This window comes from Hyaloscypha bicolor (assembly GCF_002865645.1).
Source record: "Hyaloscypha bicolor E unplaced genomic scaffold K444scaffold_183, whole genome shotgun sequence".
NCBI lineage: Eukaryota > Fungi > Ascomycota > Leotiomycetes > Helotiales > Hyaloscyphaceae > Hyaloscypha > Hyaloscypha bicolor.
The window spans coordinates 39,711-66,391 of NW_020194685.1; the positions used below are offsets into that span (position 1 = coordinate 39,711).

Sequence of the window (26,681 nt, forward strand, 5' to 3'; positions counted from 1 at the left end):
AGCAGAAAGAATTATATTAAATATCTTATTAAGTTTAAAGATTACGGAAACTAGTATAATAACTAGTACTCTCTGGAACTTCTCTAAGATACCTATAAGCTTATTACGGAATATAAAGAAAAATTAGTAGCTTTACCGGTCCTATATTAAAGAGCTCGTACTTTAATACGGTATTTATAAGCTTCCTCTTATATAAGGGTTCGGTTCTACTAGTAGTATTAAAAGTATTATTAATACTCAAATTTACTACTACCTTAACTTATTAACCCTTAATTCGTTATATATATTATATCTACTAATAAATCTTTCCCTTATTTATATTTATAGTAATTATATTTACCTCTATATTATATATCTTATATCTTATATTATATTCGTACTATATAAGTACTTCTTACCGGTATAGTAGTATTTCAATTACTGGCTACAAGCTATTATAAGCCGAGAATAATAAGAACTACTTATATATATTAGAGATTAGTCTATATTCTAATAAATAATATCTTGAATACTTTAAAACCTATTAAACCTATAACCTATATATTTATTTATATCTTATTATTAATTACCTATATCTTCTCCCTAAACAGGACTACCTATAATATATTAATAACTAATCCGTTATTAATTCTACTAGAGCTATCCTATCTAATAAAGAACCTATTATAATAGGTAATAAAAGAAAGTATAGTTACCTCCCGGAAAGCAGGAAGGCAGTAAGTAAGGAACTACCTATAAAGAAAATAATAATTAATAATTCTAATAATTCCTCGGCTAATATCCTGCGAATTAAGGCCAATTCCAAAGGCAAAGCTAAGGAGATTAATATATCTTCTATAAAGAATAATAAAGCTATTAACCCTTAATATTCTTAGTATAGAGCCAAGAATACCAAGATAAAGTAATTATCTAATAAGTCCAATTATATCTAAGGAAAAGTACTACTAAAGAAGGGCCAATTAGCGGTACCTTTATAGAGCCATATATATTATTATATATTAGATATAATAAAGGCAGGCATATCTCTCTAGGAAGATAACCTTTATAAGCTTCGGAAATATATAGGCGGCGACTTTATAATATTATAAAAGCATAAGATAGCAAAATTCGATAAGAAATATAGTAAGAAGAAGTAAAAGACAAAGAAGCCTATTATAATTCTATCCGATTTATTATTCTCTGTATTATCTTCCAAATCGGATACCGAATTATCTATACTATCCCTATATAGGTATAGATACCTATTATTATTCAAGAAGCCAAAATATAAATAGTATAATAAGCCCTCTATTAATATACTTCTAATATTTAATAAAGTCCGAATAATTCTCGATTATTATAAAGGAACTCCTATCAAGAAAATTAAGTACTAATTTACTATATATCTACTATACCTATAGTATCTTATTACAAATTCGTTTTATTACGGATACGAGATATCTTCTCCTCTTATATCTTTAAGTACTATTACGGTATTTCATATATATATATTTTTCCTTTTACTATAATTACCTTTACTATTAATAAGATAAGTATATCTGGTTACATCTTCTATAAGCAATTAATAATCTCGGTACGATTATACGGGGACCACTAGTACTAATATTTCCATAATTGGCTGGGGCTAGGTGGTTATTTTACTGGGATTTCAGGTTATTTCCTTTGTCTTTAACTACTTTATTATATACGTTTTCCTTTCTCTTTATACTATCTATTAAGTACGTTTTCCTTTTCTTGTTTATTTATATAAGGATATATAAAGTTCTCAAGAGTGGCATTTGTTAGGCCAATGAGAGGTATATAATAATATAATTATAGTTACTAGAACTAGAATCCCTATAGAATTAATAGAATCATCTTTAAATATACTAATAATTCCCACATTTAAGATCTCAAAACAGAATAAGAAAATATTATTAAAAAGTAATAAGTTATATTTTATATATAAAGAAAATAATTTAAAGTATTTAATAAATAATATTTTATATATAAAGAAAGTAATTTAAAGTATTTAATAAATAATATTAATAATTATTAAAGAAAAGTAAGCCTTAAAATTAAGATTATTAGAAATTATTTTAAATACTTTATAAATACTATATTTATTAATTAATTATTATTTTATGAAATCGTTTTAATTTATATAAATAAAGTAAATACTAATTAATTAATTATTTATTAGTTATTAGATATATTAAAGCTTATTATATATAATTTAAAGTATTTAAGGTTTATATATAAAAGATATTTATTATTATATAATAGTAATATATTTAATATTATTTATATAACTTTAATTTAATATTAGTAATTAATATATATATAATAAGCTTTAAGTAATTACTTAAAGGCAATTAATTAATATAATAGATAATTAAATTATTCTCGTATTAAAAGAAAAAATAATTAAAGAAAAGTTAAGAAGTATTTATATTTTTCGAGAACTAATAAAGTTCTATTATTATATATTATAATATTTAATTATTATAAAACGGATTTTATTTCTTCTTTTAATACTTTAAAAGTTTAATTAATTATTATAAATTAACTTTATTTTTATTAAAGAAGTTAATATATATTTAATTATTAAGTTAGGTTTATTATATTCTTTTAATTATAAATAATATTATTCTTTAGATTTGCTTAAGTTTTCTGAAAAGTATATGAAATTAAAGTTTAATATTAAAGGTAGGAAAAGAAAAAAGTTAATTTATTAAAGTTTTTATTACTTAAAAATATATATATTTCTTTTATATAAAGACTTTAATATATAAAAGTTATTTATTTAAAAGAAATAATTAAAATTATTATATAAAGCTTAGTAGCTTAATATTTAGCTTATTTAAGAAGTTTATATAAATAATTTATTAAATTAAAGATTTATTAATAATAATAAGCTAATAGGCTTTATCTTAGGTAATATATAAAAATTGATGTATTAATAGAAAATCGATATATTAGAGATTAATAGTCTGTAGAATAACTAAATACAAGAGAATAAAGTCTAAAAACAGAGAAAAAGTATCTAAAGTAAGGGATTTATTCCCATTACCCTTCGGCAATACCAGTAATGCCGAGTCCGCTTTCTCCGATGTATTATTAATTAGCTGATAAATCAAAGGTAATCAAAATGACGATATATTAGTAAGCTTGGTAAGCTCGGCGAGTGACGCATGACAAATGAGAGTGGAGAACCCTAAATTAGTGGTTGAACCTGGTGCTGGAAGGACTGGTAAGCTAGCTATGGTAGCGTACCAATTTCAACAAATATAATGATATATTATATCGTTATTTTAATATAATTATCGTGACTCGGCAATTGAATATATAATATCTTTAAATCGACTCTCTTAGCTTGTGTCTTGATTGATACCAAACGAAATATGACGGAAACTTGAGGTTGAGACCTTTGCCTTCTAACAGGTTTCGTTTGACGTATTTGGTCTCGTCGGACTAGGCAGAATGTTTATATAATTTCAACCGTATTGACATTATATTCTACTTTGTTCGGCCACATTCACATCACCATAACACCGCCTTTCCTGAGCCGTTAAATGATAAAAACAGTCTCACCATGGTCTTTGAAATAAGTATCTCGACTATCTGTCCGCAAAATGAAGACTCCAATCCTTTGATACTCGGAATTGTTTTCTGAGGTTCTCTTGATAACCAAGCCGTGATCGTTGCTTTCATCATCCCATTCTTTATCTGTGCGAATGAGGAGTAGGTAAACAGGCTCAAGGGGGTCGGCAGTGTCAGAGGTATTGTCATCCAGGAATACACTGGGGAACGTATCCGTCGCTCTCGAGCCTTCGGCTAAGTCATCTGCTTCAAAATACCACGAATCTTCCGACTCAAAGAGGTTGTTCCATTCAGAAGAAATTTCAGAACAACCTGCTTCATCTTGACGAAAAACTCGACCCTTTGAAAGCAGTGACCGAATTTTTATTCTTCCCTCCGTTACTTGGCCAAAGGGATCATTCCCTTTTAAAACAGTGTCGGCTTCCAAGACCACAGCCTCATAGATCTCTTTTGATCCCTTGTTACCGACAAAATAGCTGGTTCTGCCGTTATGGCTTGCCCAGCTCCACGAAGGAGCTCGATATTCCTTCAGAAGAGGACGAGAAGTAAGGAAATTTTCTCCAGTCCAGAGTAAGCCGGACAGGAGCTGCTTCTTCCAGAGCCCCGCTAGATAGACATCTTGGTTAATGCATTGAAATTTCTTGGCAAGGCCGGACAGAGCAGGAAATATGTCTTTCTCCTGCGTCAGATAGCGTTTGGAGTATTCCCTGACAACTGTATTCCAAACATCGTAGCTTTGCCCCTTAGATAAAGATTCCAGTTTTCGACAGGAAGACAAGAGATCAGCCTCTTCGAGGATCGATTGACATTCGAAAGAGAGACTGTCATGACGATATGTCAATCTTCTAGGTGCGAGAAGATTTTCCTGCAAGGTCCAGCCTCGTGTTTTTAGAGGTGCTTTCTGGTCCCATATTCTAGTATCTCGTCCATGAAGAAAACCACATTCTGTGCTGTCAGCTGATTCGGCGACAATAGTGACCCAGGAATTCTTATACACAGATTGCATCCTCGAAGCTTCATATTCCCATTCTGTGGCCGAATCCTGGATGATACACAATGCGTCAACCCACAAGTACCGGCAAGACAGCTCCCGGCAAACCAGAATGGCGTCTCGGATTGTGGGAGGGGAGTCTGATAGAAGAATGCGGCGTTTTCGTTCCTCGATGTTCGAAGTAGTGGTTGTGAGAGCTTGTCCTAACCCCCAGCAATAACTTAGCGCCATGTATCGTTCAGATCCGCCGTTGGTCTCGAATAGCTTTGGTTCCTCAGATCCATCACAAGGACCAACATCCAGAACACGTGATGGAAGTTCAGCAGCTTGGTCCCGGGGACAATCTTCGTGCAAGTCCGAGCATTCATCAAGCCATGATCTTACAACAGGAAGATAGGCTTTCCAATCCACTTCATCTCGCTTCAGTGGCCCGAGTCGACCACTATCCCAAGCATAGGCGACCCATGGCAAATTAGGCTCGACATCTTTGCGAAACGAGATGGTGTACCCGCCGGCACGACAATGCGGGATTTGGGGCCATTTCATACCCGTCCGAATTGACGCCGGATCAGCAGACTCTGGCAGAAGGGATTCTTTCGCAAGAAGACCATGCTCGAAAGCTTCTCTAGTCTTTATATCCGACACGTATTTACGATATCTTGCTGCGGCTTCTTCGTCCTTGACCACAGGCTTGGTCGCCACTCCGATAATGGCAGAAGAAGCAAGATCAGTCATTGCAAGAGAGATGTTGAGCAAAGGATAGTAGGAAGGGTGTTAAGGTAGAAGCACAGAATATTTTAAATTGTCACATGTGGTGACTCGTGAGTGATTCGATGAATGTCGGCAGGCTACGCGGAAGACAGGAATGTAGTCAGAGAGAAAATGGACAGCGGCCAAAATTGCTACATGACCCCACAATAAAATGGCCCAATTAGACATCTGCATGCACCTTGCCACGATTCTTCGCGCCAACGCGCAATTTGTCGGTCTTACACAGCATCCCCTTATTTACAATCCTTCTCTATACACCCTAAGACTAGCAACTATTACCCTTAAATCATGCTATAAGACCGCTGACCAGAGGAAATTCTGCCACTCAAGTTAAAGTTAAGACTGGGGAGCCCCAGCCCTTATCTTATCATAAAACAGTATTTCTTTATTACGTTTAGCCAATAATAATCTTATATATAAATACTTTACTTAATTCAAATAAAATATACCAGTACTAATAAGTATTATACTAGCTTATTAATAAAAGCATTTTTATTTCTTTATATTTAAAACTTTATTAGTATATAAAAGAAAAGAAAAGAAATTTTTTAATAAAAAAAACACGTATTTTTATTTTTTATTTTTTACTAATTTACTAATTTACTAGAATATTTACTATTAAATAATAAGCAAATTGATTTTTCGAGAATAATATTAATTAATTTAGTTTTAATTAAGTTATATAATATATATATATAAAGCATAAATGATTAAATAAATAAGACTTTTATATTTATAAATAAAACTCTAATGTATTATAATATATATAACTTTAAATAATGTGACCGTTGGTGTCACATAGTTGGTTTCAGCTAAGGTTCCAAGCTATGGTTCAAACCAAGCTCGCTTCCAAAGCTCGGCGTTTCAGTGGTCTTGGCCATACCTACTTATCCACTGCCACACCTCACTCCTTTCCTCCTTAGCTTTAAATTCTCAAGACATAGGAAATCATTGATCTTTGAGCCTCGTTCCATTGCTCTGTTCCTGCCGTCACAAATAAGAAATTTCATATTATATTAACTAATTCTAATTTTATTATAAGCTAAAGACTTTTTATATAATTTTATATAAATTATATAAGTACTTAATTTTAAGCAATTAAATTTATATAATATTTTCTTTAAATATACTTCTTTAAAATTAACTTAAGTATAATTTAAATTAAATTATAAGAATATATAGTTTTAAATTACCAGCTCATTGCTAGAGATTCCCGATTTCTAGTCTTGATTGTGGATTGGGGCGAAGAGAGAAGCTCTTAGAATGAGTATATAGAGACTGCGTATAGGTCTTTGTGGGAAATGCTCACTCTTAGTCGCGAGTTTGGGAAGGGAGAAGGTCCAGATCAGTATCCGAGGGATCTGTGTGAGAAGATAGTTTAATCGCCTTAGAAGACTGAGTATAAGTTGGCACAGAGTGAGAGCTTTGATCCCAGCCATGAGTTGAGGAGAGAGGGTTCGGCTCCTGAGGCTAGTGTCTAGAAGGGGTTTGTCGTAAGAGAGGGTGAATTGAGCACAGTTTCGCTCTGAATTAAATCAAGTTTCTAGCATGCATGTGTTTTCTCATTCGTGAATAAAGTATCGTTGCTCATTGTTTATGAAGCTAAGTGGTCAAGTTCATTACGAACGCAGAATAGATACAAGAGGCCTTGTGGCCGAGCGACCTAGGTAATAAAGACAGCCCCCCTTCGAGGCTCAGCAACAATCACCTCAAATGAAATCATAGACAATCTGATTAAGCTTACAATCTCAAGTATTGAGTCGAAACGAAACATGGAAGAAGGCTCGCAAGCATAAAACCGAATAGATGACCTGCACCTAGTACCAGTGCCTAGAGGAGGAGGTGGGTCGAGGGTGGTGCAGGGATTGACTAATGGTTGAGAGCACCCGACCATGTCGAATAGCAGGTATGGGATCGTTATGAAGCAAAGAGAAGGTTCGAAAATGTTAAACCAAGCAGTGACTTGCACTTGGTGAACGAGTCCAGGGAAGGTGGAGATGGTTGAGATCATTGGATTGTGGTATAAGTTAGGGCGACCCAATGCTTCTACTTGGAGGAACCATCGACCTTGGCCTTGTCCACTATATACTGGATCTTGATCTTCAACTTATCCGGGTGGTAACTTTGATATAGATCTGTCAGGGAGGCCTTGAGCTTCTCCTCGTCGGCAGGGGTCTTATTTGGCTTCGCTATCAAGTCGTAAATGTTGAGGAGACATTTGAGAATCTTCTCTTCGTTCCCGAAGATGACAATGTCTCTGTCGAGTTCGTCCATCTCAGTTTGCGCTTCTGTATCTGGCTGAAGGCCTTCCGCGGCGGCTTCACGCTGCCTCGCTCCGAGGTCTACCTTGCCGACCCTTGCATTGTCCAGATCATTTTTCTTTTCTTCCCAGATACGTTTCAACTCCTTCCTCGTTTGGTCTTAATTATTGATCAGTCGTTGTGGGTGGAACGGTGGATATGACAGCTATCGTACCAAGAGAGAGGGTGCGGAAACCATATTGGTCGCTCATTGTGTTGTGAGATTTGGTAAGAACCAGAAGACAACTGAGGTTTGATCAGTAGCTTGAAGCTTATTCTGAGAGTGTGATCGTATACCTCTAACAAATGATACAGTTTTTAGTATACTGAGCTAGTTTGAAGCCTTTAGGGAACAGATTTCAATCTTCAGACTACCTAATGCGAGAATTATTTTCCACAAAAGCAGAGTTTTTTTCTTCTACCCAGACCGTTGCTTCCCGAAGACTTCTTAACCAACACAGAGCCTCGTTGGCCATTCCTTACTCCGAAAAAGGCCCCGCACTGAAAACACATTTTCCCGTCCTGTTTGCCGTGCTCGAGAACCTATGGGGCCAACCTACAATTGCTGGGGTTGCACAAATATTTGCGGTCAAGGGTCTCTTTGTGTCATATCTGATCATGAGGCCGGCATCTGGCCATATGGAGACGGTGGCGCTTGTCAAGGTTGCCTCTCGTTGCTTTTTCTCGGACAGACTTGGAAGGCAGCGTCAAGGCGACGGTGATTGTTGCTAGCAACCTAGATCGGACCAGGGAAATGCGGCTTACGGTTTCTTCAGCTGGAGCGCCAAAAGAGGGGTCACTTCTCTCCCAAACGACCACAGCCAAACATCCTCAACGCCAACCGGGCGAGAACGGAACTCAGAGGTCGAAGTGAAACATGCGGAGCGATTCAATTGGAAGGTGCGATGTTGGATGGCACACAAAAGCATCAACATCCACAATCTCCAAGTGGTTTGGGCTCCCAAATCACTCTCAAATTCCATTGAGATCATGGCTTGCCAGCTTGACCGAAGATATAGACCCTTGAGGCCCACCATTTATTGTTCGAAGGGTCTCCTCGTCGATCGTCGGGGCTGGAAACAAGGACTCGAGAGGAGGGTCGATTTGTCAGCTCTCTCGAAGCAACGACGCTCGGCTTTCGCAAGTCAAGGACTGCCGAGGGATCAAGAAGAAACTCACCGCCATCGATCTTTGCATGGTTTTCCAGGTGCACCAGTGTGCGAATGAATTTCCGTTCAAAAGACAGTGTTAACATGGCTTGGACTTTGGGTACATCGCATTCTTTTTCAACGATAGATATTTCTAAGGTATTGAAGCCTTGAATAACGAACACTATCCCGTCTTAGTCGCAGACCTCGGTATGAGGCGTGCTGAAGTAATGAGCGAAAGATTTGAATAATCGAGCGGTGTTAAGACACTCACCTTTCATTCCTCCGAGACTTGTGGAGATCATTGCATTGAACTTCCGAGCGCTGTGTAGGGTATGTCGTTTCGTTTATTTGGATTGCGATTCGAAAATGTATTTTACCAGCTGTTTCAGCCCCAGTAGCAGTCGCGGTCTCTTATATGACATCGAGCGATTTTTAGCAAGGCATCCAATGATCGTTGATGGACACGGCGATTGGTCTCCTCATCTCAGAGCCTCTTCACCTTTTTGTTTTGGGTGTCGTGCATGAGCCTGCATCTGCACTACTCCCTTTTGTTCTGAACATTCTATCCCCACGACGCCGCGGTTCAGCGACTGGCTGGCCGCCCGCAGTGCCAGCGCATCAATAATAACAGAATCGGGAGCTCCTATTCGAATGTAGCAACCTTCTTCTGATTCCAAATGCTTGGGAATATATCGAGCCTATTCTGCGTTGATGACTCCAGAACCTTGCTTCTGTTTCTGCGATCGTGAAGTATTTGCGAATTATCCAGACTGCGGCTACGTCGGCATGAAATTCCCGGATAGTTCAATGTTCACAAAGCCTGTTTGGTCATTTCTAGGTCGTTATACATATCCTGCGGTATGATTTTCTACAGTGCACTGCTTTATCGTGATTATTAAGAGCGTCAAATGAGACCGAGTAGGGACCCGGGGTACCCACACTTGATGCATGGAGGCGTATCCTCATCATATCCGCTTTGTTTTATTCGACGAATTTCAGCCCCAGCAATACAACTTACGTGAATGGCTAGCTTAATGCAAGTTTGAAGCCTTGAATCATGACCAATTTTAAAACTATGTTCTAGTTTGTTTTTCTTGAAGTGAAAGCCGGGTTGTGTTAAAGCACCACACAAAGTTGAACAGTTGAATGATTTGAAATCAATCAAACGCTTACTAAATTAGCAATATTTGACTTCAATATTTTCGCAAAATATCGTGTAAGTATAGTTATGAGCTATCAAATGTTCGCACATGTAAATGCAAAGCCACATTAGAAAATACAGGCTGACGATTCTCTCAGTTTCTCGCATCACGACTGCTAGTCGGTAAGACGGCTTTCTCACTTCATGCGCATGTGCGGGGTATCTCTGCCAATGAAGAATCTACAACTGGCACTCCTCGTCTTGATGGAGAGCATTGCATATAGGCAGCAAGAGGGCTGAGGCTCCGGCAATGGAACAGTCGTAAGACCGACCATCAATCGCCGGGGTTTTCCAGATGGTGGCGTTCCCGCCCCATATTGACTCAACATCCCATTATTTCGAATCCCGTACTTCGATATTCTCCAGCACTCATTCACCCTTTCATTAACCCTTATTTAAATCAACGATGTCAACCTACGCAGAGAGTACGGGGCCTTTGTTACATTCTTCAACACGTAGCTCATATACACCGTCTAGCCCTTCGCTTTCAGAATCTGGTACAGCGGTTGAATCGATTGCGCGAAGCCCATCAACTAAATGTGACGTCTTGCCTCAGTGCGGCCAGGTTTTCGACCGCCATGACAGGCAAAATCCGGAGAAAAACCTGGGGTTCCCATGCCACGGTTGGCCTGCTCTTGTTAAATTAATGGCTGAAAGTCCCGGTTTTGAGTCTTTTCAAGTATTCAGAGACCTCAATATCAAAAGTTTGCTCTACTATCAAGCTGAACTGGTTAGTTTGAGGGAAAAGCTCCATGAGGTTGAGTGGAAGGACCACCGCAGTGGCGATTTCCAATTTTCGGACGAGCTCTGCGCAAGAGTAGACTTCCTGATATCGACCGATAGTGGGACTCTGAAAGCGAAGACCCAGTTAACTTTGGTGAGGAAGATGCGGAAAGTGTTGAAAGAATATAGTAGGATTCCCACTTGCGAGTGTCACGGCACATGCTAATACTAGCGCGTTACCTCCACAGATGAAGCACTATTGCTGTATGCAAAAATCAACGGGCTCCTAGAGGCTGATGAATTCAATGTCAACAGTCTCCGCACATGGATCGGGGAGTAGAAGTTGGGAGACTTCAACGTGCGAGGCCCTGGCCAAAAGAGCTGGGGTGACCCAGCCGCACCCGATCCGCATAAGAGGACTATCGGAGAGAACTTCGTACATTTCTTACGGAGTGTGAGCATCTTCTGGGTGGAACAGCCCAAGAAGAATCACCCGGACCTTGTTGTCCCCTACCCTCGTAAAGAGACCGACGGACTCACCCGATGGGTAGCCCATGATTGGATCCCCTTTTGGCATAGCTTCAAAGATAAATTTCGAAGGAACGGAGTACTCCCCACAACTTCCCCAGCTAGTGACGACGAGAAAAGACGGCCTTCAGATACGTCTAGTGCGCCCACTCTTTCACAGCGGTTGTCGAACGTGAACATATTCGGATGGATGTCTCCACGAGATCGCAATGGTGGAAGGATTCCTGATGAACGACCAACTCTCGAAAAATATCAGATCAGTGGTATGCTCAAATTTACATCTTTCGTCACAACTATTGCCGCTTGTCTACTTCCCATTGTCGCCATAGCAGTACTTGCAACCATCAACAACGACCAGGCTAAAACGATCGGTTTCATTGCACTCTTTACCGGAGTTTTTGCAATTGGTCTCATGGTACTTACACCTTCAGCTACTTCGAGGACAGAGATCTTTACTGCTACTGCCGCGTAAGTTTTCGAGGAAGAGTTGTGTGTTTTGTGAGACGTTACTAACCTTTGCGCAGGTTTTCGGCGGTTCTAGTGGTGTTTGTGCAGAATCAGGGTGCGTAAGGGGTATTGGGTGGGGGACTGGTCCTCATTGATTTTTATGCTACTGTGATAATAATGATGATGTGTGACGGGTTGCTTAACGCGAATGTCGGTTGGTACTTTAGGCCTCTCGCTGTTTTCCCATGTTACCTTTTTATCTACATACTTCAATGTTGATATTCATGCTCCAAAGCACTTCATTACGTCACATGTTGTTCTGTTCTTACTACTCAACTTGAAAAGTGTGTTTTTAATATGTGATAACTGTAATTTAGCGATAAACCCCTATAGTTTTAGCGAGAATATTTTTAATTTGGCGCATTGCAAGCTAGCCCCAGAGTTTGACCAGTCCACTGTTCGGAAACGTCAGGAAGTGATAATTTTAGGATTCACATAAATTTATGCATGCACATAGATAATTGAGTTAAATTTGCTTGTTTATCGAATTTGTGTGCTGGGGAAATTGTGTTGGTAGCTGCCACCTCCATCTGATCCATCCCATCTGTCAATACGAGCGGTTTAGGAATCGGGCGCTACGATTAATCAATCGGCCTTCCGATTAATTAATAGGAAATGGAATACGATTCGCAAGCCATAGTGGGTCCTGATTAATTAATTAGTGGGCCAATTAATTAATCGTATAATATTGGGATTTCGGGCCTAAGGAGGCTGAAATCCTTTAGTTCTCAGTATATAATAATATATCCTTAAGACTAATAGCTAAAACCCTTTAGTTCTTAGTATATAATAAGAGTAAAGATACTTCTCTAGAGCTTCTAGATATATATAGGGCTTTTGCTCCCTTTTTATTATCTAAATATAGTTTATAGTATATAGTTTATTATATAAGTATTAGCTTTTTAAGCAAAACTACTAATTTTATATATTTCTTAATTATTATCTTATTTCTATTATATTTCTTTTAATTCTTTATTTATTTCTAGCCCCTTATATATCTCGTAAATATACCTATAGCCGAGCAGAGTAATATTTTAATATTATTATATCAGGAGTATATTTCTCTAGTATTTAGATCTTATTCTCTTCTATTACTAAGGAGTCTACTAATAATTAGTCTACTAAAGACAAAGCTATATAAGTAGTAGTAAAAAAATTCTTATTACTAGGAAATATATAAATATTAGATAGTAGTTATAAAATTCTAATATTTTATTTCCTAGTAAAATAAAAGCAGTGAATATTACTAGACTAATATTAAATATAAATTCTAATTATACAAGCTTTAGAATAATTAGATATATTATAAGAAATATTATAATACTTATTATAATAAGATTCTTCTAGCTTATTATACTTTTTACTATAATAATATCTTTAAGATTTTAACTATTATTTATAAAAAATTAATATATATAAGTAAATTTTCCTGAAATATACTAATTCTTATATTAATTACTTATATAATAGCTCCTAATATTATATTTGAGTATATAAGACAAATTTAATATAGCCTATCCTATAATAACTATATTTAAATAAGTATTTATTCTATTTACTATAATAAGGAAAAATTTAGAAGAATAATAAGGAGATTATATCTATTTAATTTTATTATTTTAGTAAGTATATAGTTTTGAATTTAATAGATTTTCATATAAGTATCCCATAAGTTATATAATTTATTTTTATATTTTTATATTTTTTATATTTCCTATATTTCCTATATTTCCTATATTTCCTATATTTCCTATATTTCCTATATTTTTAAGCTTTTCTTATAATTTTTATAATTTCTGTAATTTTCGTAAATTTTAAATCTTTTTATTTATATTTTATTAATATTATAGTATTACTATTATTAATACTATTATAATATAATCCGAATAAAGAATATATATAAATCTAGTAATTAAAATACTACTTTTCCAAGTTTGTCTAAATCTATAGGTTTAAGGCTAAGACTATAAATAAAGCTATAGATAAGCTTATTAAATAGCTAAATAATAATAGATATATTTCTATTCTAGCCTATAATAATAGAGGGAAGTTTAAGAGAAAAATAATTAAAATTTATAAGAAAAGAGAAATAAAGATTATTTATAGATAAACTTATTATCCTGAATTTTAGGGCTTTATTAAAATAGCTAATTGAATTTTCAAGAAATAGCTATAAGCCATATAAGTAAATATTAGTATCTAATTATAAATATAATTATTTCTTTTAATTATATAAGTAATTAATATTATAGCTATAGGGGCCTTTTTTAAGGGAAATATACTATATAAAAGCTATTTACTAATTTCCTAAATTATAAGGAAAGTACTTACTATATATATATAGTTCTAAAAGATATAGAGAGAGGAAAAGAGATTAAGAATAATAAGAATAATAGTTCTAAGAATAGAAAGAATAGCTTATTTATTAATAAAGAAATAGATTAAAAAGAAATAGCTAAAAAAATAATTTTATCTAAATTAACTAAGAGAATTATAGAATATATAAGAGAATAAAGAGAGAATATAATAAAGAGAGCTAATTTTAAAGCTCTTAAATATAATATTTAAGAGATTATAATTCTCTAGATTCTAAAGTAATATAGATTTAATATAGAAATAGCTAGGATTCTTATAAGAGTTCTAGAAAAAACTTTAAAAATATATAATTTATAAGCCTTACTTTTAATAAAAGCTAATTAAAATAGGGCTATTATCTAATTACTAAATATAATAAGCTTATTATTTTCTAGTTATATAGTACCCTTAATAAAATTACCTTTTAATTAATTTATCCTGATTTATTTACTACTGGTATAACCTATAAGAGAAATAAAATCACCTTTCCTAAAGCGGTAGTAAAAAAGAATAATCGTAGTTCAATTATATTAGTTTAGAGGACTAGAAAAGTATCTGAGAAAATAAAGAAGAAAATAGCTAAGGAGTAAGTATATAAGAATAGAGCTAGAGAAAGAGGAGAATCAGGTAATTAAGTAGAGGAGAGAGTACTAAAAAGAGCTAGAATAGCTATGGAAGTACCTAGATATAGTGGGAGGCATATATAATAAAGCTTGATTTAGATGAAGTATTCTATATACTATTTTACTATTCCCGAGACCTCAATATTACCCGATTAGGTAATCGGAACCCACTGTGGCTTGCGAATCGTATTCCATTTCCTATTGATTAATCGGAAGGCCGATTGATTAATCGCAGCGCCCGGTTCCTAAACCGCTCGTATTGATAGATGGGATGGAACACATCCCACTTCCATACTAATCCCAATTTGGGATAAGCCTGGAATAGGAAGCGTGCACCAGTCCAATGCCGGACTCCCTACACTCAAACACGAAGTCGACTGCAGGCTTTTGACGGGCGCTAGTTTCAGACGGCTACCTGGAGGCTGGGGATTTATGCTTGAGGGTGCAATTTCCGATATTAGGAATTGTATCCTCAGTTGCAAGGTTTCAATTTATAGTCCTAGGTGACCCTTTAGACTTAGGGGCTGGGCTAATTAAACCTCTATATTAAATGCAGAATCAACTTTCTAGAAACCCAAATACCGTTTTGAAAAATGGGATTAAGGGAAAAAACAGCCGTTAATAGATAAATCCCTTATAGCTAATATAAGTAAAGGTTTAGTAAATTAAGGGTTTAATATATATAACTTAAAGCATTTAAGGCTTATATATATAAGTTACTTATTACTATAAAATATTAATTAATTCAGTATTATTTACATGGCTTATATTACTACCCACGTGACTTCTATTTAATACTAATACTCTAGCTTTACTATTATATAATACAAATGCATTTAATTTCCGAGTATATTTATAATAGCGGGATTAATATAATAGTTAAAGGCTTAAAGTTTAAAGAATCTCATATATTAGAAAATACTAAGCTATAGAATAAAGTAGAGAGAATGCCTCGACTTTTAGTATTATTCTGCCCAAATAATTCCGGCTTAGCTTCGTTTTGTGCCTGTTTCTGATATCCTGTTCTTAGCAGATTATGTCCTTATACCAGCTATTACAACATTTACCTAATTTAAACTACTATATTACTCGTATTCCTAAAATACTATTTGCTAGTAAATATAAATCTATAAATAAATATAATAGTTATAACAGTTATATAGCGATATTTCAGTTAGGAGCAAGATATGAAGGGAGGTTAACGCTAGCGGCGTGATCCGGGAGATGCGCTGGTTAAAATTTTGTCCCCGTGACTGTGGCGGGCATTAAATCCGGGCACACTGTTGTGGGGTCTATAGAATGGGAAATAGCAACTTTAAGCTTCGTCTTAGGTATTTTGTATACTGATTTCAAATGATTATTTACTTTGTTTACGTCTTTATTTACATGAGACCTGGTGATCACAAAGGATTTTCTGCGGTCTTTTTTTTAGCAAGGCCTCTGTATGTGGCTTGCGCACACCATAAAATCTGCAGTGTCCGTCTATCAGGCACATTCGCGGGGTTTGAGCACGACTGACAAAACAAAACAAGTCAAGGCATCAGCCAGTTTCCGCATTCATAATCACAGTACAATTCTACCTAGAATGTACCAAAATACACCAAAAGTTCCAGGCACACCTACTGAAAACACGAAAAATAGACGACTGCCTATAGATAAGGGACTCGAGCCGCTCGCAGTGACGGGTGGACTGCTTGTGCAAGGCACTACAGCAACTGGGACGGTCATTGTTACAACGGCAATAAAGCAGTTACTGCCACTGGTAACAGAAGAGGAATCTCTGGCGCTGAGATTAAAGGAGTATGTTGGAGTTGCGCCGGTATTGCTGTCGATTGATAATGTCTGGTTGGCTAGGTTCGAATTTGAGGCAATGGTTGAAGACCCTGCTGGTGGGAGAGAAGATACAGTTGTGGACGTTACTGTAGCAGGCGATAGTGTTGTACTGTATGAAGAGGAGTTTGCGTAAATGAAGGGCGTGGGGAAAGATCCCAGGGCGGTAGGACATAACGTCATTGTAATAGTTGTCACTCGTTCGCCCGTTGGGTAAATACCCTGCGTCGTAGGTGTCACTGTTGTGCCACACGGAAACGCCTGCGTGTTTGTAGAATCCGAGACTAGAATATCTTTGATCTCCTCATAAAAAGGTTTTCCGTCTTCCTCAACATTTTGCTCAGAGTGTCCTGCGTCAAAAATCATGACTCCGCCGAAATAGGGATTGCAGAAATGGGCCTTGATTAATGGTGCTACCTCTGATGCAGGATTAAGATAGTCTCCTGAGAGGCCAGCACTAGTAGATCCCAGCAGGCCAATGTAAACCCTGGTGTCTTTACTCTTCGACCCTGGTAAGGAGGTAACCAAGGCGTCGAAATTTTTCTTGAAACCACTCGAGTTCTCCATGTTGGTTGAAATACCAAATCCCGGGTTGCTGCTCACCCATTCGCGGGCCGAGCACTGTGGCGTATTGTAATATTGAACGAAGAGTATATCAAATTGGACTTGGTTGATTATATCGCCCATCTGCTGGTCTGGGAAGAGGCATTGTGGAGCACCCGTGATTAAATATTGCTTGTCCGCAGTGTCGAAATAGCTACGAAGTCGGGTAATTAGAATGATATAATACTCTTGCTCGCCTGGCACATCGCGTTGGTCAGCATTCTGGAGCAGCCATGTATGTTCTTCTTACCGGGATTTACGTGCTCAATATCGAAATCAAAGCCATCAACCTCGTTAACTACCCCTTCAGTATCAAATGGGCGTGACCAATTCGCTGAAGGATTCAGCGGTCCAAAGGCGCCCCATAAGAAGTCGGCCATGTACTCGGCATCTTCAACGCTGGTGAGCGCGTAAGAATTCTCTGTGACCACCTGGCCGCCTAAAGACAGCAGGATCTTCTTTCCCAAAGACTGGCAATGTGGAATTCCAGAAACCATAGTTGGGCATTTCTTTTGAAGATCATTCAGTGCAGGGTCATTTACGCCATTATATCCAGGTGCGGTAAAGTTTTCTGCAAAACAAGAGCCTCCAAAGTTCGTCCCAGGGTACCCATTAGCTTGCGCTAGGTAGCGGTTCATGAACCCGAGAGGGATGATGTCAACACCATTGCTTTCACAGAAATGGGCGAGTCCAAGCTCATTTTCACCAGGTCCTTGGCCCTGGAATCCTCGTCAGCTTCATGTTCATCGGACGGGAGTGATTCGCTCTACCCACATAGTACATGGCAATATTCGTGTTCGACGACGCATCATAACCAGAAGTTAAACAGGTGAAAACCAACAGAGAAAGTATTAAATGTTCCAGGCATCTTAGGGAGGGCATAATGAACAATATTGAAAGTTGAAGTTAGAGGTGCCTGCATCTTCGCCGTTTCAAAAGCAGTGGAGGCAGAGCTGATAAAAAAAGAGCAGAGAGCAGACGGGTGAATCTTCGAAAATGCCACTATCGTGCGTCAGGACTTGCACCAAAGCCCCCACGTCCCGACGGGTTTGGTGCGTATTAGCGACACGGGGTAAATTTTTTTTTTTATAGCCATGCGGTCCTTCTTTTGTAATAATCACTACAAATTCACAAAATAATCGTAAGAAGCCAAAATTACCTAATCCTCGGGCGTACACTAGTAAACCTTATTTTTATGAAATCCTGTGTTGCATTGAAAATTCTGAACATTTTTTGTTAGAGAAAAAAAGTGATCGTATCGCCGATTTTCGGTCGTATCGCTAATCTGCACTAATATGCTAGCTAGCGGTTTATATTGGCCCACAGCTACTTGTCGACCCCTGCTCGAAGTTTCACACTCTCCCAATTTCAGTTTTGGGAGATTTATAGCTCTTCTTATTAATATACAACCTCACCGACCTTTGCATAGGAGCCGTCTAATTGAGCGACATATCTGGCGGCATTCTAGGCACGATTCCCACCGCGGGAGAACTTATCCTTTAGAGTCGCCACGCGGAGGTTACTATAAAAGGTATGATAAACACAGGTATTGGCCTGGTAATACCCCATAAGGCCCTATAAACGCATACGCTAGATCGCTATCAGTCTATTAAGAGGCTGTAGCTTTCGGGTTTATCTATAAACAGTCTGGGTTACGGCGCACCAAGTGCCATAGTTGCCCTGTTAGCTGCGTAGCTAATCGGCAACTCTAGTGGATGAACGCCATGCTCTTTCACCCGAGCAAAGAACGGATGCAAAAGTCGCGAGACTATTCCCTCTACCGCCACCAGACGCGCACTTGACTCGACGATTTCACTTGAGTCTAACCTCCTAAATTTCTCCTGGAAGCATTCGTGGAGAATAATATATTAACTTTCCGCTGCCCTTTTATTATGCTGAGTTTAACGACCTTTTTGACTTTTGGTGCACGTGCGCTTTTAGTGAAGTGCGCCCATGCACAGCAACCAAAGGGGACTGATAGGCTGTTTTAATGCACGTAGGCCTGAAATTTAGGGGACTGAGTCTGAAGTCTTATTTGAGCCGCCCTGTATGTACAAGACTTCGGCGTTTACCGTTATCGGCCATTTAGCGGGCTTATAGCGCTCGAGCCCCACGGTCTCGCAACTCTTTTCATCTATACTTTTGTAGAAACTTTCTGTAAACTTTATTTAAACATTCAACAAAATGCATGCTGCAGGGGTTCTAACAGCCACAGGAAACTTAAAGGACGACCAAAGGGGTGGTTCAGGCCCAGAAAATGAATAACGTCGCGTGGTAACATTTAAGCTTTCGCAAGGAAGTTTTCTGTTATGAAAGGGTACAGAAAAGAAACAGAAGGTGAGCCGAGAGTAACTAGCGCCGAGTGGAAGCGGCCAGGCTTACTGACTGGCCCTGGGACAAAGAAGAAAGAAAATCTTGTGTTTATAAGAAAAACCCTAATAGAAGAAATTGAGAAACAGCGCTATTTAACATCAGAAATCGTTTGAGTTGTAAGCTTGTGTCGGAAATCTTGGCTGGTGTATTGACTAGTCGCAAGACCGACTAGCATGAGGGACATTTGTTTATCTAAGCACCAAAGGTAGGGATCTGAGGTCATATTAAGGCTTTCGGGTAGAACTCTAATAGTGCCCTTCGGAGATATAAAGTTTACAAAGGATAAGGAAGAGTCAAGGAGGACCCCAATTTTCGGCCCGAATTTAACCACGGGATCCACCTCCTGGGGGTATCCTAGGGCTAAGGCCCATCGCGCATTTGACAATTTCCTATTCCAGCTATAACATGGTTTGAGCTTGTGTTATACTTCCCCCTCGGCCAAACAGAGGTTTACTGGATCCCAGTAGGTTCTACGCTAGGAAGTGGTGGTCCACCAATAAACTTGAATTGCGCGTGCGCTGCTTTGACAGCCCCCATTTTCTACTGCAGCGCAGAATCTCCACGTGGAGACCACATTTCCACTCCCCGTTCCCGAGAAACCAAGAGAATCAGAGCTTACAAGCAATCAGAGACTCCGTTTCCAACCTCTTTTCTTTGACGCCAATCTTCCTATTCGACCACATGATAACAGACGGACAACTAGACGGGGGTGGATGGCCTGGGCGTTAATCGTTTAATCAGGCTACAAGAGCGGTGAACCCAAGTTCACCGCTCTTATCCCTTCGTCCGGCGAGACATAGTCCACGCTAGCAAGGGGGCCTGGCTCAGACTGTAAAGTCGTACCTTTGCTAATAAGCTTATTAGTCATCTATCACTTTTTCGCCCTGAGCCAGGCCCCCTTGCTAGCGTGGACTATGTCTCGCCGGACGAAGGGATACCCAATTGGTTCTGGTTGAGCCGAGCGTACGCCTCGCATTCAGCCACCATGTGCCAACAAGCGACAGGCTTATCTCCCTATACTCAGGGCCTCATGTTTAACTCTTCCCTCCCATACCAATTTGCTCACCGCTCATTCATTCGTCTCCCTCGCCAGAAGCTATCTCAGATAGTATATACACACATTCTTGCTCCACAATAGCAGTCGGCTATGAAAAGAACAAATTGTGAATTCTATAGAGCGAGTCAAGTCCCCGAGCTGCGTCCGGGGTACCTCCGTTCAGAATCTCCAGTTGCAAGCAACTTTACGGCCCGCGAGTTAGTGTCCATTTGGATTGAGAACTAGTCCCTCATTAATCCCTTTTAGGGATGCTAAAATTATATAATTTAGGACTTGAATACGTAATATCGTAAAATAATCACTCCGACTTGATTATGGTGATATTATCTTGCATATGAGACATAGCCAATCAGAAGCCTCCATTTGACTAGCGCGGTTTCGTGCTCCTCCCCAATAATCAAATCCACTAATTTACCCTTTTCCACGTGCCGAATTATGCACGGTTTATACGCTCTTTTATGCAGTATTTTATGCATTATAATATTGGCGACTTGATTATTATATAATTACGCCGGACTTGATTATTATATAATTGTAATAATTATAAATCGTGCATCCCTAATCCCTTTTCCTCGTCATGGGGTTGATGTGAGCCGTCAATCGTAGCATCGTGCCCACCGTTCAATATCCAAAGGGACAGAGCGGCGAAAACGCCAGCGTCGACCAAGTCACCAAATGTGACAGGAATAATAGATTTGTAGATGAACTAGAAAGTGCTCTTAAACATGGAGCTCTTAAGCTTGTCTGTACCATACTTGGCAGCTTGCTTACAGGGACCTACATTCACCCGCACGTAGATAGATTATAGCTAGCTTTACTCACGTGCACGCTCCCGTACTTGGCTCTATATCACATGAATATTAAAAGAAAGGATATACTTCTTGAGCAGCTGTAAGAGTAAGAGAAGGACGCGCTTCTTATATATATACCAGGGGCTGAAAATCTAGCCAAAAGGAAAGCATTTTTTTATAATAAAATTATAAGAATTAGATTATTTAAGAGCGGGGAAAGAGTACTCAAAGAGAACAAATTCTTAATTATATAAGCACTCTCATATGACAACCCTAGGAGAGTACTAACTAGTATGTATATAAAAGAGATTTAAGGTCTAGCTATATACGAAAATTACTACCCTCTATACTTTGAGCAAATAAATCTGGTTTAGAGATACTACGCGAGCTGACACGAGTTAAACATGGATTTAACAGGCGCATACTCCTTTTGGATCTATTTCGCTAATGCCAAACTTTTGTACCGTGAAATATTTCAATCAGAATCAAAACTCGAATCCGGTCGCTCCTGCCCATTTCAGCTAGCGTCAATGCAAAAGAACGTGCAAAATTCGCAATCAAATACTGATACCCCAAGGCACCAAAAGCCCGCACAGGAAAGGACACAGCATAGACCTTGGGTAGTGCCAGTGTGTCAAATAATTAGATTAGATTAGATTAATAGCCATTAATCTAATCTAATTAATATATATGTAATCCTATATATAACCGTACTAGCCTAATCTAGTAATGCTCCTGCCCGCTCTAGCTCTAGTACTATATTAATTAGGGGTAGTAATACTTAGTAAGTAACCCGAAGATAAATTAAAAAAGGAGAAATATAAGAGAATAACTAGTTTATTATTATTAAAAGCTAGTATATAGCTACTATTATATAAGCCCTAGCTTAGTCTAAATAAGGCTACCTAACAAGTGCCTTAGTTATTTAATACTTATTAAGTAAATAGTAACTTATTATAATTATATAATAAATTAATTATTAGATTAATTATTCTAATCTGAATTATATTAATTAATTAATATAATAAATTCTTTAATATATTATTAAATATATATTTTCTAGTATTATTATTAGGAAATAGTCTAAACTCAGTTTAGTCTAATCTAATTAATTAGAACTAAGGTTTAGGGCCCCGGATTATAATCTAAACCGTAGTTTAATTTTAATCTAAAAGAGAAAGCTTATTTAATTTATAAGAGAATTATTCTTAATATTCTATTTATTAAAATACTTAATTATTAATATATTAAAATAAATTTTAAATTAAAAAATAAGTTAGACCTAGGGCTTTAGAATAAATTAATTTATTAATTTTTCTATTAGGTAATTATAGTTTTATTATATAATATTAAAAAGCGAGTTCTAGAACTAATTTACTAATATTTTATATAAAGAACTAAGCGAAATTAGTACTTTCTTTTTACTTGAAAAAAATCTTCTTTTCTCTTTATATTATAACTAATTTAACTCTAATTATATTTCTTAAATATTAAATATAGCTTTTTTTTAAGAAAGCTATATTTCCTAATATTTCTTAAAATAAAATAAATCTTTGCTCTTAAGATATATTAAATTCTATAACTTTCTCTAAATTCTCTAATATATTTATTTTTCTTTTAAAGAAATAAAATAAAAAAACTCTAAGAAATTTATAGGTTTATAAATAAATAATATATATTTCTAAATATTTAGGAAAAAAGAAATAATATTTTTAATTCTATTTAGCTAATTATAATATTAATAAAAAAAATAGATACAATATTTAATTATTTAAAGCTATATAATATTATAAAGAATTTTATTTAAAATATTAAAGCAAAAAACATTTAAATTAATATTAAAAAAATTATTTAATTTATAATAGAGAATTCCTAAAAGTATTAAAAACTAACTAATTTTAATAATAGAAGCCTTTTTTTAAATAAAGATATTATTAAAACTCTTTATATTAAATTTATTTTTACTTATAATATATTATTATAATTAGTTAAATATTTCAAATTCCGAGCCTTTCTTTATTACTTAAATAAGAATATTAATTACTAGCTTTTTTCTATATATAAAATAATTTATAATTAGATATTTTATTAATTTAAAATTAAGAAAAATAAGATTAAGCTATAGCTTAAAAATATAAAAATTAAAATATATTTATTTTTAAGTATATAAATATTTCTAAATAATAAGCTAATTCTTAATATTATTATTTATTATATATTAAATTTAGGGATTCTAAAATAAGTTATATTAGTTATAAAAAAGATTAAAAATAATTATAAGAAGAAAAATCTTATATTAGTATTTATAAATATAATTTATAATTAGAAAATTATATATAAGCTTAATTATATTATTATAAATGACATAAATAATAGTAATATAATATTATAAGCTTTTTTAACTAATATATATTTTATATAGTAATTTTATAAATATTAGCTAATTTAGCTAAAATTATTTATAATTCTATTACTAAAAAAGAACATATAGAAATATTAAATATATATTAAGAATTTGAGTACTCGGGATACTATCTTTTATAGAAAAGAGGGAAAGAGAGGAAAAGAGAGCTATATATATAGGGGCAGTAGACAGCCGAGAGCACGTGACCCAACCACGTGAGTATTACCTGATTTCCTATTATATTACTTAAAAACTTTACTATTAAGGCTATATAATTAACTTATTTATTAACTCCTTTATTTATATTACTAATAAAGAGAATTTAGAAAAAGATAAAAGAGCCTAAAAAGCTTTATAATATTATAATAAATATATAATATTATAATAAATATATAATATTATAATAAATATATAATATTATAATAAATATATAATATTATAATATTATAATAAATATATAATATTATAATAAATATATAATATTATAATAAATATATAATATTATAATAAATATATAATATTATAATAAATATATAAAATAATACTTAAAAATATTAGAGTTTATAGTATTAAATAAGCAGAATTACTCTATATAAAATAATAAGATAAAATGGAACTTTATTACTTATATAATTAAGATAATAATTACTTTTCTTATTTATAAAGCTATTAATTCCTATATTAAATTCTATATTAAATTCTATTAAATAAAAGAAATTAGTAAAAACGAGTTTTCTAATAAGAACTAGGCTATATTATATAATATTTGCGATTTCCTTAATAAATTAGCTTAAACTATATTTATATTTAATAATATTTTATTTATAATAGATTTTATTTTTAAGTAATTTAAATAATATAAGAAATAATATAAGAAAAATAAAATATTAATATTAATATATAATTCAAATTAGACTAAGATAAAGAAGTATTATAATATAAGCGAAAAAAGTTCTATTTATATTATTATACTTATTTTAGACCCTAATTTAAAATAGAAATATATTAAGTCTAATTAGAAGAAAAAATAGGTTATATGAATATAAATTATAATAAATAGCCTCTGGAATAACTATAAACCTGGTTTTTAACTTTTTTTAATAACTAGTATACTAGTATTAGAAGTCTCTAGTAAAAATGCCTTCTTATAGTAAAAGAAGTATTATTAAATAATAACAAATTCTGAAAAGAAATATAAGAGATATTATATCTTTGAGTATATATACGAGATTAATCCGAGATTATAATAGTTTAAAAAAACTTAATAAATAAGCTATTCTAATCTTAGTTATCTAATATTAGATATTTTAAGTATTTCTATTATATTAGCTAATCCAGAATATCTGTTTTCTTGCATAAAGTTACTAATTTCGTACTTGCGAAATAAGCTTAATATAGATATTATTAAGGCTTTTAAATACTTGAATTTATAATATAAGATTAAAGGATAGAAAGGAGAATTTAAGTACTTGGAGGAAGTTATTAGAGCTAAGGTTAAGAAAATGGAAGTAGATTACGTATAGACTAAGTAAACCGCAGTCTAGACTATAGTCTAAAAGATATAATTATAGTCTAGTCTAGTCCCGAATACCCTCAGTTTAGTCTATTAAAATCAGACCGTAGTTTGAAAAAAAATTCCCAGACTATGGTCTCAGACCACAGTCTAGACTATGCCCTACCCTGCGCAGAAACTCCGTGGACCCGTAATTTGGGACCAGGACTCGAGCCTATACTTATGCCACAGCGAAACCCTTCTCGGCCGGGATGTTTAGTATATCCGTCCAGTATGTTAGAAACCATGCGAAGAACAAACAACCACACATGTTAAATATATAACTTTCTAAGAGCTTGCGTACAATTTCAAGAACACCGGTATTTCATTATAAAGTTGTGTATATCATAACAAACTTCTCAGCGTGGACGAGCTCGGTGTTAGTGATAGTAATCAGGACAAATCTGCTAGGGAATCACGTACGCTAGGGAATCTCGCTTAGCCTTACTCAGATAGCAACTTCTCGCTAGACAGAATTCATCAAGCTTCACAACACACTCAAGATTTCAGAGCTTGCCCAGCAAAATTCCAGACAGAAGACCGAGGCTCCTAACAATGTTGCTATAGAGGGATTCGACTCGCAGAAACCGACGACTCCGCTGGCGACGATAATGTGAAGAGGCCACCCATGCCAGCGAACACACCTGATGGCCATTAGAATAAACCTTTCGCGCATAAAGTTTTTAGGGGCTCCAAACTTGCCACCCGGCAATGATTTAACAGCCATCTCCGGCCAATGCAACTTTGCCTTCGCAACGGCCGCACGCATACGTAGAATCCCAATATTCTGTGCGGAATGCTTGTTAAGTTTCTCCAAGCGCGAAGAGTCGCGCAAGAATTGGAGGTTTGTTAAGAGGTTGCGACGAATTTCTAACTCGGTTTCTGATTTTTGAAGTCGAGTATTCCAGAATGGCGCGAAAGTTTGAAATTTTAGACCAATGGTGGAGACATTAATAACATTGAAAGCACAGGAAGGCCATATTTTACCGCTCAGACGTTCACATAAGTGGAGAACAAAATAGAGGTCGCCAATGCAATCCGATCAAGAAAGTGTTGATTAAGTATGCCAAGCGAACTTGGCGTATCATCAAGTTCCAATTCCGACCACGGATTGAGAGATAACACTCGATGTTCAGGGAGGTTCGGCGCCGGGATTAAATTCTTTCTAACAGAGCGACGATACCGTACTACTAGGATGTAATCAGTTTCAAAGAGGATCTTGCGTGGCAGTAAGTTTTCTTCAGGGGCTTAGACCGCCTCAACAGACTTGGCGAAAGACATTAGTCGTACCATGCTGACGTTCATGCTAAAACCCTATGTTCGTACGACATCGGGCTTT

The 26,681-nt window shown here is 35.6% G+C and overlaps 5 protein-coding genes across 5 annotated transcripts; 2 read left to right on the plus strand and 3 right to left on the minus strand.

Annotated features, from left to right (window-relative positions):
* Positions 1 to 4,042: 4,042 nt before the first annotated feature.
* Positions 4,043 to 4,948, minus strand: K444DRAFT_474529 (HET-domain-containing protein; the record flags this gene model as incomplete). The annotated part of the gene is made up of 1 exon (XM_024872922.1): positions 4,043 to 4,948. A coding segment is annotated over one exon (906 nt), but the record flags the coding sequence as incomplete, so codon positions are not given.
* A 2,254-nt stretch (positions 4,949 to 7,202) lies between these two features.
* K444DRAFT_258993 (uncharacterized protein) lies at positions 7,203 to 8,048 on the minus strand. Its single transcript, XM_024871386.1, has 3 exons — positions 7,942 to 8,048; positions 7,820 to 7,890; positions 7,203 to 7,764 (listed from the first exon to the last, which is right to left on the minus strand). Exons 2-3 carry the CDS (start codon positions 7,854 to 7,856, stop codon positions 7,391 to 7,393), a joined length of 411 nt encoding a protein of 136 aa, XP_024727001.1. The 5' UTR covers positions 7,857 to 7,890; positions 7,942 to 8,048; the 3' UTR covers positions 7,203 to 7,390.
* A 1,064-nt stretch (positions 8,049 to 9,112) lies between these two features.
* Positions 9,113 to 9,521, plus strand: K444DRAFT_621484 (uncharacterized protein). The gene has a single exon (XM_024881919.1). The coding sequence runs from the start codon at positions 9,253 to 9,255 to the stop codon at positions 9,418 to 9,420; it is 168 nt and encodes a 55-aa protein (XP_024727002.1). The 5' UTR covers positions 9,113 to 9,252; the 3' UTR covers positions 9,421 to 9,521.
* Positions 9,522 to 10,402: 881 nt separating this feature from the next.
* On the plus strand, positions 10,403 to 11,817 carry K444DRAFT_637527 (uncharacterized protein; the record flags this gene model as incomplete). The annotated part of the gene is made up of 3 exons (XM_024884133.1): positions 10,403 to 10,873; positions 11,060 to 11,715; positions 11,772 to 11,817. 3 exons carry the CDS (start codon positions 10,403 to 10,405, stop codon positions 11,815 to 11,817), a joined length of 1,173 nt encoding a protein of 390 aa, XP_024727003.1.
* Positions 11,818 to 16,844: 5,027 nt separating this feature from the next.
* Positions 16,845 to 18,047, minus strand: K444DRAFT_547930 (glycoside hydrolase family 18 protein; the record flags this gene model as incomplete). Its single annotated transcript, XM_024876339.1, has 3 exons — positions 16,845 to 17,362; positions 17,416 to 17,884; positions 17,940 to 18,047. Coding segments are annotated over 3 exons (1,095 nt in total), but the record flags the coding sequence as incomplete, so codon positions are not given.
* Between the last annotated feature and the right edge of the window lie 8,634 nt (positions 18,048 to 26,681).